Source organism: Bos javanicus, chromosome 10 (assembly GCF_032452875.1).
Source record: "Bos javanicus breed banteng chromosome 10, ARS-OSU_banteng_1.0, whole genome shotgun sequence".
NCBI classification, from domain to species: Eukaryota; Metazoa; Chordata; class Mammalia; order Artiodactyla; family Bovidae; genus Bos; species Bos javanicus.
Genome location: NC_083877.1, coordinates 9,450,956 through 9,476,485, shown reverse-complemented (window position 1 = coordinate 9,476,485; position 25,530 = coordinate 9,450,956). Strand labels below are relative to the sequence as shown.

The window sequence follows — 25,530 nt, the reverse complement described above, 5'->3', positions numbered from 1 at the left end:
AGTCACTTAGTCATGTCCAGCTCGGCGACCCCGTGGACTGCAGCACATCAGGCTTCCCTGTCCATCACCAACTCCCGGAGCTCATTCAAACTCATGTCCATCGAATCTTTGATGCCATCCGACCATCTCATCCTCTGTCATCCCTTCTCCTCCTGCCTTCAATCTTTCCCAGCATCAGGGTCTTTTCTAATGAATCAGTCCTTCGTATCAGGTGGCCAAAGTACTGGAGCTTCAGCTTTGGCATTAGTCCTTCCAATGAATATTCAGCACTGATTTCCTTTAGGATGGACTGGTTTGATTATCCTTGCAGTCCAAGGGACTGTCAAGAGTCTTCTCCAACACTACAGTTCAAAAGCATCAATTCTTCGGCACTCAGCTTTCCTTATGGTCCAACTCTAACATCCATACATGATTACTAGAAAAACCATAGCTTTGACTAGATGGACCTTTGTTGGCAAAGTAATGTCTCTGCTTCCTAATATGCTGTCTAGGTTGATCACAGCTTTTCTTCCAAGAGGCAAGCGTCTTTGAATTTCATGGTTGTGGTCACTATCTGCAGTGATTTTGGGGCCCAAGAAAATAAAGTCTCTCACTGTTTCCATTATTTCCCCATCTATTTGCCATGAAGTGATGGGACCGGATGCCATCATCTTTGTTTTCTGAATACTGAGATTTAAGCCCGTTTTTTCACTCTCCTCTTTCACTTTCATCAAGAAGCTCTTTAGTTCCTCTTCGCTTTCTGCCATATGGGTGGTGTCATTTGCATATCTGAGGTTATTAATATTTCTCCCAGCAATCTTGATTTCAGCTTGTGCTTCATCCAGCCTGGCATTTCGCATGATGTACTCTGCATATAAGTTAAATGAGCAGGGTGACAATATACAGACTTGATGTACTCCTCTCCCAATTTGGAACCAGTCTGTTGTTTTATGTCCAGTTCTAACTGCTTCTTGTCCTGCAACCAGATTTCTCAGGAGGCAGGTAAGGTGATCTGGTATTCCCACCTGTTGAAGAAATTTCCAGTTTGTTGTGATCCACACAGTCAAAGGCTTTGGTGTAATCGATAAAGCAGGAGTAGATGTTTTTCTGTAACTCTCTTGCATTTTCTACCTGTGCCTATGGAATACATAAAAGGACAATCAAAGTTCCCACAAAAGGAAACACCCTAGCTCTGGCTGCTGTGGTCTTTGGAGACAAGAACACACAGGAGTCGGGCCAGATTAGAGTCTGAGCTGTCCTCACCGCACTCCAGAGACCAGACCAGTAGTGGAGAGTCTCGTCGGGAGGCAGAGGTGAACTGCCCTCCATGGCAAGGGCAAGGAAGTGACAGCTGAGACCCGAGAAAAGCATTTATCATTCTTCTTATATTTTGATCTGTTCTGTAATTGGTTCTGGATTTTTTTCTTCTTTTTTTCCTCTGATGCTGTGGTTGTTGATTCATTATTAACTGTATTTAAGCTTTGGAGAACTTTTTTAAACCACATTTTTTATTTCATTTATATTGTTCTATTTTGGCTCTCTGCAGTCCTGTGGGGTTTTTCCTTTTTTAATTTTTGTTTGTTTTTCTATGATACATAGAAAACCCTAAATATACTATCAGAAAATTACTAGATATAATCAGTAAATTTATTACAGTTGCATGATCAATATCAACAAAATCAACACACAGAAATCACTTTTATATAGAATATATAGAAATCACATTTCTATACTTTAACAAACAAAAATCATAAAGAGAAATTAAGGAATCAGTCCCTTTTGCCATTGCAACCAAAAGAATAAAATACCTAGGAATAAACCTATTAAGGAGACAAAAGAACTGTATACAGAAAACTGTAGGACACTCATGAAAGAAATCAAGGACGACACAAACAGATGCAGAGAGATTCCATGTTCCTGGGTTGGAAGGATCAATATAGTGAAAGTGACTAGACTACGAAAAGCAATCTACAGATTCAATACAGTCCCTATCAAATTACCAATGACATCTGTCACAGAACTAGAACAAAAAAATTCACAATTATGGAATTGTGGAAAGACAAGAGACCCTTAATAATCAAAGCAATCTTGAGAAAGAAGAACGGAGCTGGAGGAATCAACCTTCCTGACTTCAGAATACACTACAAAGCTACAGTCATCAAGACAGTACAGTACAGGCACAAAAACAGAAATATACATCAATGCAACAATATAGAAAACCCTGAGATAAACCCACATACCAATGGGCACCTTATCCTTGACAAAAGAAGCAAGAATATACAATGGAGAAAAGATAGTCTCTTCAATAAGTAGTGCTGATAAAACTGGACAGCTACATGTAAAAGAAATTACATAAAACACTTCATAACACCATACAAAAAGATAAACTTGAAAATAAGTATAAAATCAGAAACTATAAAACTCTTAGAGGAAAACATATGACATAAATCACAGCAAGATCCTCTATGAACCACCTCCAAGAGTAATGGAGGGAAAAAAAAAAGTGAGACCTAATTAAACCTAAAAGTTTTTGCACAGCAAAGGAAACTATAAACAAGGTGAAAAGACAATCCTCAGCATGGGAGAAAATAATAGCAAATGAAACAACTGACAAAAAATTAATCTCCAAAATATATAAGCAGCTCAGGCAGCTCAACAAACAACCCAATTAAAGAGTGGACAGAAGATCTAAGCATACATTTCTCCAAAGACGACATACAGATGGCTAATAAACACATGGGAAGATGTTCAAAACTGCCCAGGATTAGAGAAATGCAAATCAAAACTACAATGAGGTATCATCTCACACTGCTCAGAATAGCCATAATCAAAAAATCTACAAACAATAAATGCTGGAGACGGTGTGGAGAAGAGAGAAGTCTCTTGCACTGTTTGTGGGAATGTAAATTGAATGTAAAATGTTAAGTAAATGTAAACCACTATGGACGACAGTATAGAGATTCTTAATAAACTAGAAATAAAACTACCATATAACCCAACAATCCCAATACTGGGCATATTCCCTGAGAAAACCATAACTGAAAAAGACACATTATACCAATGTTCATTGCAGCACTATTTACAAGAGCAAGGACGGGGAAGCAACCAAAAGGTTCATAAACAGATGAATGGATAAAAAAGCTGTGGGACATATACACAATGGAATATTACTGAGCCATAAAAAAGGAATGCATTTGAGTCAGTTCTAATGAGGAGGATGAACCTATCTGCAGGGCACCAATGGAGATGCAGACATAGAGAACAGACTTTCAAACACAGAGTCAGGGAAAGAGAGGGTGGGACAAATGGAGAGAGTAGCATGGAAACATATACACTACCACATGTAAAACAGATCGCCAGTGGGAATTTGCTGTATGACTCAGGGAGCGCAAACCTAGTGCTCTGTGATAACGCAGAGAGGTGAGATGGGGGGGAGGTGGGAGGGAGGTTCCAAAGGGAGGGGACATATGTATACCTGTGACTGACTCGTATTGATGTATGGCAGAAACCAACAGAATATTGTAAAGCAATTATCCATCAATTAAAAATAGAAAATTTTTAAAATTACAAAATACAAACAGCATTAGAAAGAGTAATAGTGGGGCAGTCCTAAGATGGCAGAGGAATAGGACGGGGAGACCACTTTCTCCCCCACAAATTCATCACAAGAACATTTAAACGCTTAGCAAATTCCACAAAACAACTTCTGAATGCCAGCAGAGGACATCAGGCACCCAGAAAAGCAGCCCATCGTCTTCAAAAGGAGGTAAGAAAAAATACAAAAGACAAAAGAAGAGACAAAAGAGGTAGGGATGGAGTTCCGTCCCAGGAAGGGAGTCTTAAAAAGAGAGAAGTTTCCAAACACCAGGAAACACTCACTGCCGAGTCTGCGGTGAGCCTTGGAAGCACAGAAGGCAACATAACAGGGAGGAAAAACAAATAAATAATTAAAACCCACAGATTACGAGCCCAAAGGTAACTCCCCCAGCGGAGAAGCAGTGCAGACGCCTGCGCCTGCCACTAGCAAGCAGGGGCTGGGCAGGGAGGCGCAAGCTGCATTGCTTAGAGTAAGGACCGGGCCTGAATGCCCCAAGCGCAATCTGAGCGAACTAACTTGGGATAGCAAACCAGGCTGTGGGATAGCTACCACACAAAAAGCCCTAACCTAAGACACCGCCAGGCCTATGCATGGAACAAAGGACTGACTAGAGCTACATGAAAAGTCCTAACCTAAGACACCACCAGGCCCGCACACAGAAAAAAGGACTGAACAGAACTAGCCGGCTGCAGACCACCCCCTTGGTGAAAGGCAGCCAGAGCCGGAAGGGGGGCGATCACAACCCCAGAGAGACATTATCTACCAAACTGCAAAGAAGCGTCTTTGCTGACTAAGACTTCTTGGGGTTCTGGACGGTCAACATCCGCCTGAGAAGGCCCGCCAGTTGTACACCCAGAAAACCAAGCAACAGGGACGGGGGAGGCGATAAGTTGCAGTGACCGTGCTCGCCAAACACCTCATCACCCGAGCTGCTCAAACCTGGGAAGGGCACAAAACACAGGCCCAACCCAGTCTGCGCCTCTGAGGACTACCCCAGTGCCTGAACCTGAGTGGCTTAGACCTGGGAGGTGCATGCAGCCCAGCGCCGGCCTCAGACGGTTCCCGGGGGAGCAACCTAGAGCCTGAGCTGTGTGTGCAGGGAGGGTGCACACGCCGTGAGCGGAGGCAGTCCCAGTGTGGCTGAGACATTGCGAGCACACGCCAGTGTTATTTGTTTGCAGCGTCCCTCCCTCCCCACAGCCCAACTGAACAAGTGAGCCTAAAAAAGTGTCCACCACCGCCCCCTTGTGTCAGAGCGGAAATCAGACGCCGAAGAGACCAGCAAACAGAAGAAGCTAAAACCGAGGGAACTGCCTGGGAAGTGACAGGTGCAGTAGATTAAAACCCTGTAGTTAGTGCCGACTACATAGGAAGGGGCCTATAGATCTTGAGAAATATAAGCCGGACCAAGGAACTATCCAAAAATGAACTGACCCCACACTGCCCACAACACTAGAGAAAATCCTAGATATATTTTTACTATTTTTATGATCATTTTTTTTAATTTTTAAAATTTTTAAGTCCTCTTTACTCCTTTAATTTTCATTTGTATAACCTACTATTACTTTGCAAAAAAAAAAGACCCTAGTTTTTAAAAGCAAACTTCATATATATTTTTTTAATAATTTTTGTGACTTTGTCTTGTTTTGCTTATTTTTTTCTTCTTTTCTTTAAAATTGTATTTTTGAAAATCCAACCTCTACTCTAGATTTTTAATCTTTGCTTTTTGGTATTTGTTTTCAATTTTGTACCTTTAAGAATCCAATCTTCAGTACCCACTTTTACTTGGGAGTGAGATTACTGGCTTGACTGCTCTCTCCTTTTTCTCTACCAGGTCGCCTCTGTCTCCTCCCTCCCCCTTCACTTCTCTATCCAACTCTGTGAATCACCAGTGTGTTCCGGACGGTGGAGAACACTTACGGAACTGATTACTGGCTGGATCTGTCTCTCTCCTTTTGATTCCCCCCTTTTATCCTCCTGGCCACCTCTGTCTCCTTCCTCCCTCTTCTCTTCTTTGTATAACTCTGTGAACATCTCTGAGTGGTCCAGACTGTGCAGTGCACATAAGGAAGTGATTACTGGCTAGCTTGCTCTCTCCCCTTCTGATTCCACCTCATCTCATTTGGGTCACCTCTAACTCCCTCCTCCCTCTTCTCTTCTCCATGTAACTCTGTGAACCTCTCTGGGTGTCCCTCACTGTGGAGAAACTTTTCATCTTTAACCTAGATGTTTTATCAATGGTGCTGTATAGAAGGAGAACTCTTAAGACTACTGTAAAAATAAGACTGAAAACCAGAAGCAGGAGGCTTAAGTCCAAATCCTGAGAAAAGCAGAGAACTCCTGACTCCAGGGAACATTAACCGACAGGAGCTCATCAAATGCCTCCATATCTACACTGGAACCAAGCACCACACAAGGGCCAACAAGTTCCAGAGCAAGACATACCATGCAAATTCTCCAGCAACACAGGAACACAGCCCTGAGCTTCAATTACTCCAAAACCACTGACATCTCATAACTCATTACTGGACACTTCATTGCACTCCAGAGAGAAGAAATCCAGCTCAACCCACCAGAACACCGACACAAGCTTCCCTAACCAAGAAACCTTTACAAGCCACCAGTACAACCCCACCCACAGAGAGGAAACTCCACAATAAAGAGAACTCCACAAACTGCCAGAATACAGAAAGGCCACCCCAAACTCGGCAATATAAACAAGATGAAGAGACAGAGGAATACCCAGCAGGTAAAGGAACAGGATAAATGCCCACCAAACCAAACAAAAGAGGAAGAGATAGGGAATCTACCTGATAAAGAATTCTGAATAATGATAGTGAAAATGATCCAAAAAATTGAAATCCAAATGGAATCACAGATAAATAGCCTGGAGATAAGGATTGAGAAGATGCAAGAAAGGTTTAACAAGGACCTAGAAGAAATAAAAAAAGAGTCAATATATAATGAATAATGCAATAAATGAGATCAAAAACACTCTGGAGGCAAAAATAGTACAATAACAGAGGCAGAAGGTAGGATTAGTGAAGTAGAAGATAGAATGGTAGAAATAAATGAATCAGAGAGGAAAAAAGAAAAACGAATTAAAAGAAATGAGGACAATCTCAGAGACCTCGAGGACAATATTAAACACCCCAACATTTGAATCATAGGAGTCCCAGAAGAAGAAGACAAAAAGAAAGAAAATACTTGAGGAGATAATCATTGAAAACTTCCCTAAAATGGGGAAGGAAATAATCACCCAAGTCCAAGAAACACAGAGAGTCCCAAACAGGATAAACCCAAGGTGAAACACCCCAAGACACATATTAATCAAATTAACAAAGATCAAACACAAAGAACAAATATTAAAAGCAGCAAGGGAAGAACAACAAATAACACACAAGGGGATTCCCATAAGGATAACAGCTGATCTTTCAATAGAAACTCTTCAGGCCAGGAGGGAATGGCAAGACATACTTAAAGTGATGAAAGAAAATAACCTACAGCCCAGATTACTGTATCCAGCAAGGATCTCATTCAAATATGAAGGAGAAATCAAAAGCTTTACAGGCAAGCAAAAGCTGAAAGAATTCAGCACCACCAAACCAGCTCTTCAACAAATGATAAAGGATCTTCTCTAGACAGGAAACACAAAAAGAGTGTATAAACTCAAACCCAAAACAATAAAGTAAATGGCAATAGGATCATACTTATCAATAATTACCTTAAACATAAATGGGTTGAATGCCCCAACCAAAAGACAAAGACTGGCTGAATGGATACGAAAACAAGACCCCTACATATGTTGTCTACAAGAGACCCACATGAAAACAGGGGACACATACAGACTGAAAGTGAAGGGCTGGAAAAAGATATTCCATGCAAATAGAGACCAAAAGAAAGCAGGAGTAGCAATACTCATATCAGATAAAATAGACTATAAAACAAAGGCTGTGAAAAGAGACAAAGAAGGATACTACATAATGATCAAAAGATCAATCCAAGAAGAAGATATAACAATTATAAATATATATGCACCCAACATAGGAGCACCACAATATGTAAGACAAATGCTAAAAAGTATGAAAGGGAAAATTAACAATAACACAATAATAGTGGGAGACTTTAATACCCCACTCACTCCTATGGATAGATCAACTAAACAGAAAATTAATAAGGAAACACAAACTTTAAATGATACAATAGACAAGTTAGACCTAATTCACATCTATAGGACATTTCACCCCAAAACAATGAATTTCACCTTTTTCTCAAGCGCACACGGAACCTTCTCCAGGATAGATCACATCCTGGGCCATAAATCTAGCCTTGGTAAATTCAAAAAAATTGAAATCATTCCAAGAATCTTTTCTGACCACAATGCAGTAAGATTAGATCTCAATTACAGGAGAAAAACCATTAAAAATTCCAACATATGGAGGCTGAACAACACGCTGCTGAACAACCAAAAAATCACAGAAGAAATCAAAAAAGAAATCAAAATATGCAAAGAAACAAATGAAAATGAAAACACAATAACCCAAAACCTGTGGGATCCTGTAAAAGCAGTGCTAAGGGGAAGGTTCCTAGCAATACAGGCACACCTCAAGAAACAAGAAAAAAGTCAAATAAATAACCTAAGTCTACACCTAAAGCAACTAGAAAAGGAAGAAATGAAGAACCCCAGGGTTAGTAGAAGGAAAGAAATCTTAAAAATTAGGGCAGAAATAAATGCAAAAGAAACAAAAGAGACCATAGCACAAATCAACAAAGCCAAAGCTGGTTCTTTGAAAGGATAAATAAAATTGACAAACCATTGGCCAGACTCATCAAGAAACAAAGGGAGAAAAATCAAATCAATAAAATTAGAAATGAAAATGGAGAGATCACAACGGACAACACAGAAATACAAAGGATCATAAGAAACTACTATTAGCAATTATATGCCAATAAAATGGACAACGTGGAAGAAATAGACAAATTCTTAGAAAAGTACAACTTTCCAAAACTGAACCAGGAAGAAATAGAAAATCTTAACAGACCCATCACAAGCATGGAAATGGAAACTGTAATCAGAAATCTTCCAGCAAACAAAAGCCCAGGTCCAGACAGCTTCACAGCTGAATTCTCCCAAAAATTTAGAGAAGAGCTAACACCTATCCTACTCAAACTCTTCCAGAAAATTGCAGAGGAAGGTAAACTTCCAAACTCATTCTATGAGGCCACCATCACCCTAATACCAAAACCTGACAAAGATGCCACAAAAAAAGAAAACTATGGGCCAATATCACTGATGAACATAGATGCAAAAATCCTTAACAAAATTCTAGCAATCAGAATCCAACAACACATTAAAAAGATCATACACCGTGACCAAGTGGGCATTATCCCAGGGATACAAGTATTCTTCAATACCGCAAATCCATCAATGTAATACACATTAACAAATTGAAAAATAAAACCCATATGATTATCTCAATAGATGCAGAGAAAACCTTTGACAAAATTCAACATCCATTTATGAAAAAAACTCTCCAGAAAGCAGGAATAGAAGGAACATACCTCAACATAATAAAAGCTATATATGACAAACCCACAGCAAACATTATCCTCAATGGTGAAAAATTGAAAGCATTTCCCCTAAAGTCAGGAACAAGACAAGGGTGCCCACTTTCACCACTACTATTCAACATAGTTTTGGCCACAGCAATCAGAGCAGAAAAAGAAATAAAAGGAATCCAAATTGGAAAAGAAGAAGTAAAACTCTCACTGTTTGCAGATGACATGATCCTCTACATAGAAAACCCTAAAGACTCCACCAGAAAATTACTAGAGCTAATCAATGTCTATAGTAAAGTTGCAGGATATAAAATCAACACACAGAAATCCCTTGCATTCCTATACACTAATAATGAGAAAACAGAAAGAAAAGAAATTAAGGAAACAATTCCATTCACCATTGCAACGGAAAGAATAAAATACTTAGGAATATATCTACCTAAAGAAACTAAAGACCTATATATAGAAAACTATAAAACACTGGTGAAAAAAATCAAAGAGGACACTAATAGATGGAGAAATATACCATGTTCATGGATTGGAAGAATCCATATAGTGAAAATGAGTATACTACCCAAACAATCTATAGATTCAATGCAATCCCTATCAAGCTACCAATGGTATTTTTCACAGAGCTAGAACAAATAATTTCACAATTTGTATGGAAATACAAAAAACCTCGAATAGCCAAAGCAATCTTGAGAAAGAAGAATGGAACTGGAGGAATCAACCTGCCTGACTTCAGGCTCTACTACAAAGCCACAGTTATCAAGACAGTATGGTACTGGCACAAAGACAGAAATATAGATCAATGGAACAAAATAGAAAGCCCAGAGATAAATCCACGCACCTATGGACACCTTATCCTTGACAAAGGAGGCAAGGATATACAATGGAGAAACGACAATCTCTTTAACAAATGGTGCTGGGAAAACTGGTCAACCACTTGTAAAAGAATGAAACTAGAACACTTTCTAACACCATACACAAAAATAAACTCAAAATGGATTAAAGATCTAAACATAAGACCAGAAACTATAAAACTCCTAGAGGAGAACATAGGCAAAACACTCTCCGACATACATCACAGCAGGATCCTCTATGACCCGCCTCCCAGAATATTGGAAATAAAAGCAAAAGTAAACAAGTGGGACTTAATTAAAATTAAAGCTTCTGCACAACAAAGGAAACTATAAGCAAGGTGAAAACACAGCTTTTGGAATGGGAGAAAATAATAGCAAATGAAGCAACTGACAAACAACTAATCTCAAAAATATACAAGCAACTCCTACAGCTCAATTCCAGAAAAATAAACGGCCCAATCAAAAAATGGGCCAAGGAACTAATTAGACATTTCTCCAAAGAAGACATACAGATGGCTAACAAACACATTAAAAGATGCTCAACATCACTCATTACCAGAGAAATGCAAATCAAAACCACTATGAGGTACCATTTCACACCAGTCAGAATGGCTGCGATCCAAAAGTCTACAAGCAATAAATGCTGGAGAGGGTGTGGAGAAAAGGGAACCCTCTTACACTGTTGGTGGGAATGCAAACTAGTACAGCCACTATGGAGAACAGTGTGGAGATTCCTTAAAAAACTGGAAATAGAACTGCCTTATGACCCAGCAATCCCACTGCTGGGCATACACACTGAGGAAACCGGAATTGAAAGAGACATGTGTACCCCAATGTCCATCACAGCACTGTTTACAATAGGCAGGACATGGAAGCAATCTAGATGTCCATCAGCAGATGAATGGATAAGAAAGCTGTGGTACATATACACAATGGAGTATTACTAAGCCATTAAAAAGAATACATTTGAATCAGTTCTAATGAGGTGGATGAAACTGGAGCCTATTATACAGAGTGAAGTAAGCCAGAAAGAAAAACACCAATACAGTATACTAATACATATATATGGAATTTAGAAAGATGGTAATGATAACCCTGTATGTGAGACAGCAAAAGAGACACAGATGTATAGAACAGTCTTTTGGACTCTGTGGGAGAGGGAGAGGGTAGGATGATTTGGGAGAATGGCATTGAAACATGTTTAATATCATATAAGAAACGAATTGCCAGTCCAGGTTCAATGCAGGATACAGGATGCTTGGGGTTGGTGCACTGGGATGACCCACAGGGATGGTACGGGGAGGGAGTTGGGAGGGGGGTTCAGGATGGGGAACACGTGTACACCCGTGGCGGATTCATGTTGATGTATGGCAAAATCAATACAATATTGTAAAGTAATTAGCCTCCAATTAAAATAAACAAATTTAAATTAAAAATAAATAAATAAAATAAGCCAGTAGCAGAACAAATAGACTAAAAAAAAAAAAAGAGTAATAGTGAACCAAGAAGAAAACTTAAGAAAATGGGGAAAAAAATAGAGAAATAAGAGGCAATAATTCAGGTATCAGTAGATGATACCCACAATAAGTCCTGGGATCCAATTATAATCTGATGACATGAGATTCAAATGATGACATGAAATATTTTTGACAGAAAGGAGGAAGACTGTCTAGAAGTAGCAACTAGAAATCAAGACAACATATACCCAAATTTTATGCCAGTTGTCTGAGCAGCTGGTTTTTGAGAAGGTTACAGGGGAAGCAGTGTCCTCATAGAAAGGCCAGGGCAAAGGACAAAACATTCAGAGAAAAACATAAAGATATAGGGGATTTTGGTGAAATTGGACTCTGACTTCCAGAGAGCACAAGTAAAGTTTTAGGAATTAAGGAAACAGAAGGGTTCAGAATCAGTAATGTGCAAAAGCATCATGAGGATTAAAATCCAAGAGATGTAAGAGTCTAGGGCCTCCTGTAGAGAATGACATAAATGGGAATCAAGGACATAGTGAGGTTGGTCCTGATAAACTTAGAGTAGTCAAGTGTGGAGGGCAGGGAGGGAAAAGTGTTCTGGAGGCTCCGTCTAAATAGGGATGAAGAGATATGAAGTAATACAGTCTTAACCCTAAAGTACCATCTTATTCCCAGTGTGGCACACAAAACTAGGATGAACCTCAATGATTCTCCCCTCCTCATGTTCATGTCTTAATATAATACCCTCTCCTTGAGTGTATGTATGACCTGTGATATGCTTCTAATCAACAAAATATGGTAACAATGACAGGGTATCATTCCCTTGATTACATTATATAATGCTATGCTATGCTATGCTAAGTCACTTCAGTCGTGTCCGACTCTGTGTGACCCCAAAGACGGCAGCCACCAGGCTCCCCCGTCCCTGGGATTCTCCAGGCAAGAATACTGGAGTGGGTTGCCATTTCCTTCTCCAATGCGTGAAAGTGAAAAGTGAAAGCGAAGTTGCTCAGTCATGTCCGACTCTTAGTGACCCCATGGACTGCAGCCTACCAGGCTCCTCCATCCATGGGATTCTCCAGGCAAAAGTACTGGAGTGGGGTGCCATTGCCTTCTCCAACATTATATAATAGAGGTACTCTATTTTAGTACAACAGTGTGAGAAACTCTGCAGACTCTCTGAAATGAGTAGCCATGATGGGGAAACCCCTGTGGCAAGAAACCATGCAGCCTCTAGGAACTGTGGACAGCATCAATAGCCTGAGGGTGGTCTCCAGCTGATAGCCAGCCAACAGCTGGGGCCCCTAGTCATACAACCACAAGGATATTAATTCTGCCAACAACCTGAATGAGCGTGGAAACAAACTTTCCCATCAAGCCTTTGGATGAGAATGGAGCCCAGACAACACCTTGATCACAACCGTGTGAAACCCTGAACAAATGACCCAGTTAAGCTGTGTCCAAACTCCTGACCTATAGACATGATAAAATAATAAATGTGTGCTTTTTCAAGCTGCTAAGTCTGTAGTAATTTGTTACATAACAGTAGAAAATGAATATATCTACTATGAGAGATTCATCTTGACCCATTAAAGGAGGTGAGCATAGTCTAGGGGAGCCAGGCTTATGAGCACACAGTATCTCTTTACTCCATTCAATGACTAGAGGAAGTAGTCTCAATGGGTTGTGAGTTAGAAAGTAGATGACTTTAGCTGGAGCAAACAGCACATTAGAAGATAAGATTTAAAAGACAGTCAAGGGGAGAAGTCTGATGAGACTTTCTACTTTCTGCTCAATTTTTCTACAAACCTAAAACTGCTCTAAAAGATAAAGTAATAAATTAAAAAAAAAAAAAAGATACTGTGCTTAGTCGCTCAGTGGTTTCCAACTCTTTGAGATCCCATGGACTGCAGACCACTAGGCTCCTCTGTCCATGGGAATTCTCCAGGCAAGAATACTGGAGTGGGTTGCCACGCCCTCCTCTTCTTCACAACCCAGGGATCGAACCCAGATCTCCCACATTGCAGGCGGTTTCTTTACCGTCTGAGCCACCAGGGAAGCCCAAGAATACTGGAGTTGGTAGCCTATCCCTTCTCCAGGGTATCTTCCCAACCTAGGAATTGAACCAGGGTCTCCTGCATTGCAAGCAGATTCTTTACCAGCTGAGCTACCAGGGAAGCAAAAAATGTACTTGGCATTCGTTATTCTTAACCCCATGAACTGTAGCCTGCCAGGCTCCTCTGTCCATGTAATCCTCCAGGGAAGAATACTGGAGTGGGTAGCCTTTTCCCTTCTCCAGGGGATCTTTCCAACCCAGGGATCAAACCTGGGTCTCCCGTATGACACATTTCTAAGGAGTGAAGACCTAATCCGAACTTGGCCTTAAAAAAAAAAATTCTAGTCACAGCCGGAAAAAAAAAGATTTGAAGAAGAGAAACTAGAGACAGGTAAGTAGATAGGCCATTGTATTATCTCACATGAGTACCTGAATTAGGACAGTTTAGTAGGAACGAAAAGGACAGACACATAATCTCTCCTGGAGGTATAAATGACAGGATGTGGCTACTGATTAGATGTAGGATACGAAGCTGTTTGAGACAAAGAAGACTCAGGTGCTTCCAGCCGATGACACTAGAAGGCAATAGTTAACATTAAATGAGACTAAAAACAAAGGTTTCTGAAGGGACAGATTATGAGCTCCAAGAGAGACAAGAAGCAAAGGAGAAAAAAAAAAAAATTTACAGAAATGTATGCCAAAAGAAAATGAAAAGTTATTACAGTACAGAAATTGCTTTTGCAGTATTAAAAATAGGTAAAAATACTATGTACTAACCAGTCAGTTCCTGGAGCTAAAATTTTAATCCATTATCAAAAGAAAAGTTGACATTAGAAATTATTTAACTCAAATCTTCCTCTCTAGTTCCACTGTTACACATTTGGGGAAAAAAAAATGCACAAACAGATAGCTAAAGGGAAGTTGTGTATAGAGCAGGTGCTTGCGACAAGCGAGAGCGGTGGGATCTGGTGGGAGGTGGAAGGGAGGTTCTAGGCGCAAGAGGGAGGGGACATGTGGATATCTATGGCCGAGTCATGTAGACGTATGGCAGAAACCAACACAACATTGTAAAGCAATTATCATTCAATTAAAAATAAAATTTTTTAAAAATGCCCAAAGAGGTTAGATGGCTTCCTAAAGGTAGCAACTAATTAGTGGTAGGGACTAGACTAGAATCCAGGTCTTATGATTCTCAGTCTACTCCATGTCCTGAACTGACTTAGAGGCAGTTCCTATTTACATAAATCAATTACCTATGTCCTTTACGGTCATAAATGACCGCCTAAGCATGCTAGTACTTGGAATTTTCTTCTCTTGGTTCTTCTGCAGATCTTGCTGCTTTATGTGACAGAAATCATAAATACCAACAACCAGCAGAACAGGAAAGAAACGAAACAGCCTATTCCTGAAGGAAAACAGCATGACAGTAAACGAGGCCATGAGAAGCGTCACTGAAGATTTTACCAACAGTACCACACTTCCTCCATACACACAGACAGGGCTGTCACCATATTCCTACGCTTCAATACTTGCCAGAAAAAGTCCTGTCTGAAGCCATGAATGCCATCACCAGTGGCTGAAGCTTGTTGAGAATCAAGTTGCAACAGGCATTTTAAACTGTTGCCTAATTTAAAAGGAAAACATTCCCCCTAAATATGTAACAATTCTCAAGGATGAACTAATTCTTCTAGTAATTTATATATTAAGTTTTAGAGGGTAAGCCAGGGAACCCATCATGCTCAACATAATACCAGAGGTAAACTGCATTTTGAGTTCAAACAAAAAAAATTATTTCATAACCAAAGACTATCCTCCACTTCATAGCACATCTCAATTCAGACTACCACATTTACAGTATCCTGCCAACCCTCAGTCTAAAAATTACATGGTATTTTATGAATTAATATATAAATTATTAAAATTATTTAAATATTTGTTACTTTCCTTAAAATTTCCACTCAAACAGAAAATTATATATAAAAGGAAACCTAAAAAGAAAAATAAGAAAGAAAGGAACTTTCTAAAGTCTTAACAAAGCTATACACTAATTCTGCTAAAGGATCTTCCTACTAGACCTCAAGTAGTTCACCACACCCTTATGCAACAATCTAGAAGATTGCTTCCCTGTCACAAATATTTTTCTACGACAAATATGGATAACAACAATCCACTAAAATAGTATTTGGAGTTCTAAAATATCACTTAATCCAATTATCCAAGTACACCTGCTCTGTCTTAGAAAATAGTCACAGCTGCAGAAAAGGAGGGGAAACAAATTTCTAAAATCATACCTTATGAAACAAAAGAACTCTGAAATTTTAAATTATTTTACCTGTGTTTTCCCCAATGTAAAAAGTTCAGTGCAAAATGCATCAGTGCTCTTACATCAATAATTTTCCTGGTTCTGACACTGTATCATTGCTCATAAAATCTAAGAGAAGTTTCATTGTAAGTTGGCTGTTCATTATTGCCTAGCTATTCTTTCAGAAAATCTTTCCTTGACTGTAAAGTCTCAAACATTTAAAATCATAATTTATATTTTTTTTCCTGGATATATCTTCTTTGTGTAATTTTTTAAAATCCCAATTAGGTGAGAAAATTTCCATGACCAAGACTATACCTGCTATTTCTTAGGCTGCTGCTGCTGCTGCTAAGTCGCTTCAGTCATATCCGATTCTGTGCGACCCCATAGACGGCAGCCCACCAGGCTCCGCCGTCCCTGGGATTCTCCAGGCAAGAACACTGGAGTGGGTTGCCATTTCCTTCTCCAATGCATAAAGTGAAAAGTGAAAGTCAAGTCGCTCAGTCGTGTCCGACTCTTTGCGACCCCATGGACTGCAGCCCACCAGGCTCCTCCGTCCATGGGATTTTCCAGGCAAGAGCACTGGAGTGGGGTGCTTGCCTTCTTAGGCATCTGCCTCTAAAGACAGCAGGAGCAAAATGGAAAAGGCAAAAGCTTTACAAAAAAAAAAAGATGAGTTACGTAAACCAGTTCTGCCACTTACTAACTAGATGACTGGTGTTTCAGTTTCTTTATCAGTGAAAGGAAACAGAAAATATCCATGTTCAATGTTGTCATAAGAATTTGATAATACAGGTAAAAGCAGAGGGCACAAAGTAGACAACTTGTTGAAGAACACTACTATTAACATTACCACAAAGAATAATCTAAAACTACTACTGTAAAAAGGTTAAACATATTTATTGCTAGTAAAATCTTCCCAAAAAGTATATAAAAATCTCTCTTTATTCATCACCAGCAAACTTTAACAGTCATTCAAATCTCTACCCTCCAGAAATCATGTTAGAAGAATTACATATAGTAGAATAAAATATACCAGGCTCTTTTTCTTCAACTCCTACCAAGTTGCAATCTCGTACTTTTTCACAGTTTTCTATAAGGCTGTGCCATACGACATTGCTATCTTTACATGTCAACACTGGTCAACTTGTTGGTCATTTCACAGGGTTCAGTATGAAACTGACATGCTCAGTGAAAACTTAATGATCTCAGCCTGGGTTGCAGTTGCTAAACAGAGGCTGTTAAAATAAATGAGGACTTCGAAATACAGTGAAATTTAAAAGTTCACCCTTATTTTAGGGCTTTTATCTTGCACAAACTTCTTCCTAAAACTAAAAAGTTAATAAACCATGAAGATATTTCCAAGCAAAACCCTATATGATCTTCCAGGATTATTTTCTAGATTATGAAAAATATGATCTTCAGGAAGAGATGATCAATTAAGCATCCTTATGCTGACATGTAAATGCAAGCACGGAACTGAAGAACTTCAATACCTTTAATATCAGGATGACTAAAATTTCAGGAGCTAACAATGTTTAAAACTAAGGGCCTCATGAGTGTGATATTTAAGCTAAAGGCTCAAATACAGGAGACAAAATTATTTGCCAGAGAATTTTTGAGAGAGAATTCTCAACCTATCTTCAGTAGTCCTCAAAACTGGCTCACAATAAAATTATCTAAAGGATGAAAGGAAAAACAAAAAGCTGCCTTATGAGGGATTAGGGCCCTAACAGACACTGTAATAAAGTTGCCCAGCTGCTTTTAACATGCATTAAAGGTAGAGAACCCCGTCCTTGACGGATTTGTCCATACTCCTTCATTTTATAAACCAAGACTTCATTTTGAGAAGATTATGTTTCTAGGCCAGATAAAGTTCCAGAGATTCTAGTTGACCAGAGAAGAAGGCTAGTCTTATTCAGAATCACCTAATTCAGATGACAATCATACAAATATTAATGGTACAGTTCTGTACAAACATCTCTGTAAGAAAACATCACCCTGTATTACCATGAAAACAACATGGATAGCAAAAAATCTCCCCTGTTTAAAAAACTGTAGCAATATAACATATTAGAGGGGTTATTAGCAATTTGTAGAACCATCATGGTATTTTCAATTACTTGGAATATTCCTTTTTTTTAAAAAAGAGAACTTGCTAAATTCTAAATAAAACACTAACAGCTTGTTTTATATAAATTTAACAATCAACTTAAAAGAAACCATAACTGAGATATAAATCCCATTTAATTTCCATTTTAATATTTAAAAGTAGTCCAATTAAGAATAGTCTTACTGTTCTAGAATCTGAGAATGGGTTGTATTCATCAAGTCCTGGTGGGACATTTCTTGTCACTTGTGTAACTGATGGGTCCTGGAATAAAATTCAAAGGAGAAAAAAAGGTTACTTATCCTTTAAGATACATTAATATTTACAAAGCATTTGCTTTATCTGTATGTTTGGTCACCCAGCTAAGCTAACAGGGAAAATAAAGAAGATTATCAGATTTACTCAGTCCCATTTCCACAAAGTTGAAATTTAAACCCACAGCCCTCACACCCTCAAACAAAAAGAAATGAAAACTAGGTTAGATGCAAATCAACTGCTATTATTTAAAGAACAAAAATAGACCACCTCTTAACAGTTGTGTGGAACCAATTGCATCTTAGCAAATCTTGAGTAAATCCATCCCTTCCTTTGGGCTCCACAAAGAGTTCATGTCCCCCTTTTCTTGAAAACAATGTCTTCAGTGTTCCCTACTGCAGATTTAAGCACCACAGTACAAATCAGTGTCACATACAGGCAACACCTAGAGTACTCAAGATTAAGCCCCTCTTACTCCTTTTATTCTACAAAGTGTTTCTCTATGACTGTAGTTTATACTGTTCCACATGATCCTAGACTGCCTCCCTTTTCCAAGTATTATCACCACACTATCCCAACTTTTCAAATCTTAATATTAGGCTTTCATATAAATAACTGAATCACAAAATCCTAGTTATTCTATTCCTCTTGATTGTGAAATGTAAGATACTAATATAATGAACATCTCAACAAAATTGACTACATAATTAACATGAAAGGCAAATGCAAACCATAATGTACAGCCTCATCAGCCTTTACATCACGTTAGTTAAACTTTCGCATTCATCAGAATCAAATGAAACACACACTGCTGCACCCTACTCCCAGAGGTTCTGACTCAATATGTCTGGGGTGGGACCTGAGAATCTGCAGTTCTAACAAATTCCCAGGTGATGCTGCTGGTAGGGACCACCGCTCCCTTGTCTACACTGTTCCTTCTCTAATCCATCTTCCTCAACAAAGCCAAAATTACCTTTCAAAAATGTAAAGCTGATCTTCTCATTCCCCTCCTCCAATCCCTCCGCTCCGCCCCTTATCCATTTCAGACTTTTAGAGACTCTCAACTATAAAATACAGCTTCCTCAAAATGAGACACAAGGCTTCTGACTATCTGAACTAGCCTCCGCCTACCTTCCAGCTTTATCAATTCTTACAACCATTCTCACCTTGCCAGTCCTTTTCTCTTAACCAAACAAAACAAGCTACTGCATAAAAAGCCTCACACTTGGCAATAAGCAAGTGGTAAAGATAAATTAAAAGTACAGCACAAATGAAAAGTAAAGGCTTTAGGTTTGCTCAACAATAAAATGGGAAGGAGGAAATGAAATCCCTCTAATTCTCAGGGTTTCCCCCCCAAGTTTATTTAAAAAATGACTAGAAAGATTATCAAGAGTGGATGTATGCTTCGGGGGGTGGAATTAAGAAAAAAAAAGAAACATGAATATTCTGATACAATTTTTGATCAAGTTGACATTGCTGTGCTTAAAATTTGGAAGTGGGTTCAGGGTCAAAAAGTGGAGACCTAGTGAATCTGGATGGTCCAGCTGCAGTCATGAGGCCCAGCCCACCACCATCCACCACAAAACCAGGTGACCTGAGTCCTCAGACACCATGTGCTTCCTTGGCATTGCTTCCTCATGCAGTAATACTCTTCCAGGCACAGTCAGCCTGGCAATCTCCTCCTCTTCCTTAAAGACTCAACCCGAAGACTACCTCATATGCTAACCAGTAATCTTCCTGATACCTGCCTAATAACCCAGTCACTCCGTCGCAATCTCAATGTTTCCACATAACTTGGTATTTACCTCCATGAGCATTTATTTCACTGAACCATGATGAACTTCAGGCAAGTCTTTTTTCCCCAAATTAGACTGTGACATCTTTGAATACAAGAAATCAGTAAACAGGTTTTTATGATGCTGTGAAAGTGCTACACTCAATACGCCAGCAAATTTGGAAAACTCAGCAGCGGCCACAGGACTGGAAAAGGTCAGTTTTCATTCCAATCCCGAAGAAAGGCAATGCCAAAGAATGCTCAAACTACCGCACAATTGCACTCATCTCACACGCTAGGAAAGTAATGCTCAAAGTTCTCCAAGCCAGGCTTCAGCAATATGTGATCCATGAACTTCCAGATGTTCAAGCTGGTTTTAGAAAAGGCAGAGGAACCAGAGATCAAATTGCCAACATCCGCTGGATCACGGAAAAAGCAAAAGAGTTCCAGAAAAACATCTATCTCTGCTTTATTGACTATGCCAAAGCCTTTGACTATGTGGATCACAAGAAACTGTGGAAAATTCTGAAAGAGTTGGGAATACCAGACTACCTGACCTGCTTCTTGAGAAACCTGTATGCAGGTCAGGAAGCAACAGTTAGAACTGGACACGGAACAACTGACTGGTTCCAAATAGGAAAAGGAGTACGTCAAGGCTGTATATTGTCATCCTGCTTATTTAACTTATATGCAGAGTACATCATGAGAAACGCTGGGCTGGATGAAGCACAAGCTGGAATCAAGACTGCCGGGAGAAATATCAATAACTTCAGATATGCAGATGACACCACCCTTATGGCAGAAAGTGAAGAGGAACTAAAGAGCCTCTTGAAAGTGAAAGAGGAGAGTGAAAAAGTTGGCTTAAAGCTCAACATTCAGAAAACTAAGATCATGGCATCCAGTCCCATCACTTCATGGCAAATAGATGGGGAAACAGTGGAAACAGTGGCTGACTTTATTTTGGGGGGCTCCAAAATCACTGCAGATGGTGAATGCAGCCATGAAATTAAAAGACACTTACTCCTTGGAAGGAAAGTTATGACCAACCTAGACAGCATGTTCTTCAGTATTAAAAAGCAGAGACATTACTTTGCCAACAAAGGTCTGTCTAGTCAAGGCTATAGTTTTTTCAGTAGTCATGTATGGATGTGAGAGTTGGAGTATAAAGAAAGCTGAGTGCTGAAGAATTGATGCTTTTGAACTGTGGTGCTGGAGAAGACTCTTGAGAGTCCCTTGGACTGCAAGGAGATCCAACCAGTCAGTCCTAAAGGAGATCAGTCCTGGGTGTTCATTGGAAGGACTGATGCTGAAGCTGAAACTCCAATACGTTGGCCACCTGATGTGAAGAATCAACTCACTGGAAAAGACCCTGATGCTGGGAAAGACTGAAGGCGGGAGGAAAAGGGGACAACAGAGGATGAGATGGTTGGATGGCATCACCGACATGATGGAGATGAGTTTGAGTAGGCTCCGGGAGTTGGTGATGGACAGGGAAGCCTGGCGGGCTGCAGTCCATGGGGTCGCAAAGAGTCGGACACAACTGAGCGACTGAACTGACTGGGGGAGTGCACCTTCACTGAATTTCAACTGATTTCCTCCATCATGCTTCACGTTGGACCGTCTCAATCACTGCCACATATAACCTCACCGGAAAATTAAAACCTGGCAAGAAAATCCTTTCACCTTCAGCTAGTCATAGGGACATTAAATCAGTAACAGTTTCTTTGGGACCTCCCTGGCGGTAAGGCTCCACACTTTCACCACAGGGGGTACAGGTTCAGTCCCGGGTTGTGGAAGTGAGATCCCACATGCCACACGGTGCGGCCAAAAATAATGGTAATAGTTTCTTCAATACACATTTCTTGTGAGTAATCAACCTCAGTGTCTTTTCAGTATATATATCATCCTCAAGCTAAATAATAGTCTAAAAACACAAAAGACTCCAGGGATGATTGTGTATAACACACATTATGTATGCACTTACTATATCTGCTAACACTTAATAAGTTTGGGTTTCCTGATTAACACTCAAAAGTTTCTGTATCTTAGGTACTTGTTTAAAAGCAGAAAGAGGACTCATCTAGGATTTGGAAACTCAGTTCACTGGAAATGAACTGAATGCAGTTTGCCTCTGCATACTTAAGCAAGTCACCTAAACTCTCGTCTCATACATAAAATAGGAGAAATATGATATATGATCGCCCTGGTCAGTTGAAGCTCTGAAATGTTATGCTAGACTTTAAGTCTTGGTTGTTTGGAAAGCTAACTGCCTATATTTAACCCTCCCCACCCTACTAGTGAAAAGATGTAAGCACTAAACAAGGCACTTCACATTTCAATGTGACTCAGTTTTCTCATCAGTAAGACGTATCACATAGTTCATGAACTACTGCGTGTAAAATGACTGATACAGTCCCTGCACATGGACAACACCTGAGTGACAGCTTAGGCTGTTATCATTATTACCAACAAGAAAAGAAGAGTCAAATAAAAAAGTGCTCCATCTTTTATTAACTGTGGTATCAAGAAAGTAAGTAAAGAGCGTCCTATGTAATGAATAGGCCAAAAACCGTCCACAGCCACCTTCTGAGGAAAGCAGAAGGTGGAGTCCTCCACCCAGTCACTATGCCATGTGCCCCCAGTAGCTTAGCGGCATGCCAAAGGACGAAGAATTGGCCTCTGTGCCAACGGCAGCCACTTTTAGAACCAGACATGAGGGAGCCCGGCAGACCCCTACAGAAGTGATTCTGCTTGGATATTAACTAATCAATTCAATGAGGGCTTGTCTGTTGAGGCACTTGAATGAGACATAAAGATGGTATTAGCAGGAGAAGCTGACACTAGTCACAGTATAATGACAGACAGAAGCAAAGTCATAAGAAGGTGACCAGAAAAAGGGGAGTCAGGTTCAGCAGCCAAGGGGAATGGCATTTACTAGAGTTGCCAATGAGCCACTAAAGCAAAAATGTGGCAACAGAATTGCTGTTCTTCTAGCTGATGAGGAATGACTGGTGTTAGAGAAGTCTTCACACATTCCTACAGACCCCCAGGAAGACCACAGGAAGAAGAAAAAAGGAAGATACCTCAGAGAGGCAGAAGAGACAAAAAAGTCTGGCAGAGATCAGCTTCCTAACTTCACTCAAATCCGTGAAGCTCAATTCTTGTATGTCTTTTAACTACTGATTTTGTGTGAAAAGGGTTTCCACGGGTTGGCAGGAGGGAGGTCAAGGGCAGGGACTGTGGATTGAGGAGACACCATGTGATCTCCCAGAAACTGTCTCATCCCAACAGCAGACACTGACTGTGTTGGGCCTCCTTCCCTCAGAATCCAAACAAAAATCCTCCATCACCTGAGGTAACCTGAGCATGTCTCCATGCCTTAAAACCAGCACAGGTGGAACCAATGGTCTTGGCCATTTTGTGTTCTATTAAAACTTTACATAAAAACAGTTTACTTTCATTAAGATTTTATATTTAAATAAAATCTTCTGAGTGAGAAAGTTTTAAATAAGTATTACCATTTACTGATGCCAAGTATACATTCTGGTCTCAAACATACTTATTGATCCAAACTGCTGCTAAATCACTTTTTTTTAATTGAAGTTGATTCACAATGTTGTGTCAACTTCTGTAGAGCAAAGTGATCTAGTTACACACACATATGTATATTCTTTTCCACCATGGTTTAGCATAGGATTTAGTTTCCAGTGCTATACAGTAGAACCTTGGTGTTTATCCATTCCATATTTAATAGAAAAGACCCTGATGCTGGAAAAGACTGGAAGCTAAAGAGAAGGGGGTGGCAGAGGATGAGATGGTTAGCTAGCATCACCAACTCAACAGACACGAATCTGAGCAGACTCGAGCAGATGCTGAAGGGCAGGGGAGTCTGGCGGTGCTGCAATCCAGAGTCATAAAGAGCTGGACACAACTTAGCGACTGAACTACAAATACAACAGCTTACATCTGCTAACCCCAGTCTCCCACTCCATCCCTCTCCCAACCCCCACCCCCTTGGCACCACAAGTCAGCTCTCTATCACTTCTTATTTTAATTCTAATTTCACCTTTTCTCTCCCTTCTAAGGAGATGGAGGAGAATACAACTCTAGTCTTTAATTTATCCTTTGATTTTCTCAGTGACAGATATTTCCCACAGTTGTAAAGTTTAAGGCAACTTGACAAAACCTATGCAAAAAAAATATATATCTTTATATACAAGTTTCATCTCTTCCCATCTTTTCTCTGGATTACCCTATCAGTTATCCTTTTCTCTCATATGTTCATCTTCTTCTTCTCAACAGGACACCTCACATCTACACTTTAAGTCTCAATCATCTTTAAAATGCACACAAGCAAAGAAAAACAAAACCATTTCTTCAGTCACCCTCAAGCTACTACTATAAGCCCCCTTCTTTCTATCTTATCTCCCACCCACACACCCTCCCATCAGGGGCTGTAAACTGCAATAGCCTTCCCACTATCTCTCCGCCTTGTCACACCTTCTCCAATCTCTTCACAGTGAACCAAGAGGAGCTTCTCAAAATACAAACTTGCTCATGTCACACCTACAGATTTTATGAATGTGAAGAGAACAAATGTATACTAAATTCGGTTTACTCTCTCAATCATCTAAGAGCATATTTTAGGCCTATGAAAACTTACAAGTCTTTGGGAATGAAAAATGAATAACTGGTGAAATCATTTATGGGACCGAGATTGCAAATATGGGTAAATTTTCACCATCCACATAAGTGACTGCTACAACATAAAGACAAGCTTTAAACCAGCGATAACTATTGACGTTCTATCACACACAGCTAAAGCCCACTATTGTTGTAATATTACATTTTATTTACCTAGACCTATGTCATATAATGTAGTGGCCACTAGCCACATGTATCTCTTGAAATGTATCTAGTCCAAACTGAAATGTGCTCAAAGTATAAAACACGTGATATTTCTGATTTTGAAGCACAAAACAATGTAAAATATCATTAACAATTGTTAGGTCAATTATATGTTGAAAGAGATTTTGTACATATGAAGTTAAATAAAATATATTATTAAAACTAATTCCACCTGATTTCTTCTCATATACCTTCTACAAAATTTTAAATTACACATGTGGCCCAAATAATATTCCAACTGAACAGTGCTGATCTAGTCATTATAATTTATTCAAGAATGGCTAAATTTTCACTTTCATTCATTTGGGAAAATTCAATTATGTCACAAAAAGGAAAGCAATAAACTCAGATTTAAAACTAAATTTCCTTGAAGTTTTTCGAAATTATAAAAAATGGTAAGAGACCATATCAGAAGTTTCTCAAGCTAATGTTTTTATACAACACAGCAGCAGACTTCCAACATGCTTTTTCACTGTCCTCACACTTCATGAGCTACCAGAAGACAATAATTTGAATATATTTAATAATTTTGAAAAAATTAATATTTACAATTCTATCAAGGAAACCTATGGGAAACTGAAGAAGACTAAAGCAAAGACGGACTGAAGGAGCGAGAAAGAATTCATCTGGTTTAGCACAGGACTAAGAGTCGGACTC

General features: G+C 39.5%; 1 protein-coding gene across 5 annotated transcripts in view; it reads right to left on the bottom strand.

Annotated features, from left to right (window-relative positions):
• The window catches only part of SCAMP1 (secretory carrier membrane protein 1), a 150,793-nt gene that overhangs the window by 102,099 nt on the left and 23,164 nt on the right, over window positions 1-25,530 (bottom strand). For 3 of the 5 annotated variants that reach the window (XM_061430045.1, XM_061430044.1, XM_061430043.1), the window contains exon 2: window positions 18,123-18,200. The exons of the other annotated variants lie outside the window; for them this stretch is intronic. In XM_061430045.1, coding sequence (XP_061286029.1) covers window positions 18,123-18,200 — 78 coding nt within the window. The remainder of the gene's footprint in view (window positions 1-18,122; window positions 18,201-25,530) is intronic. 5 annotated transcript variants of the gene reach the window in all.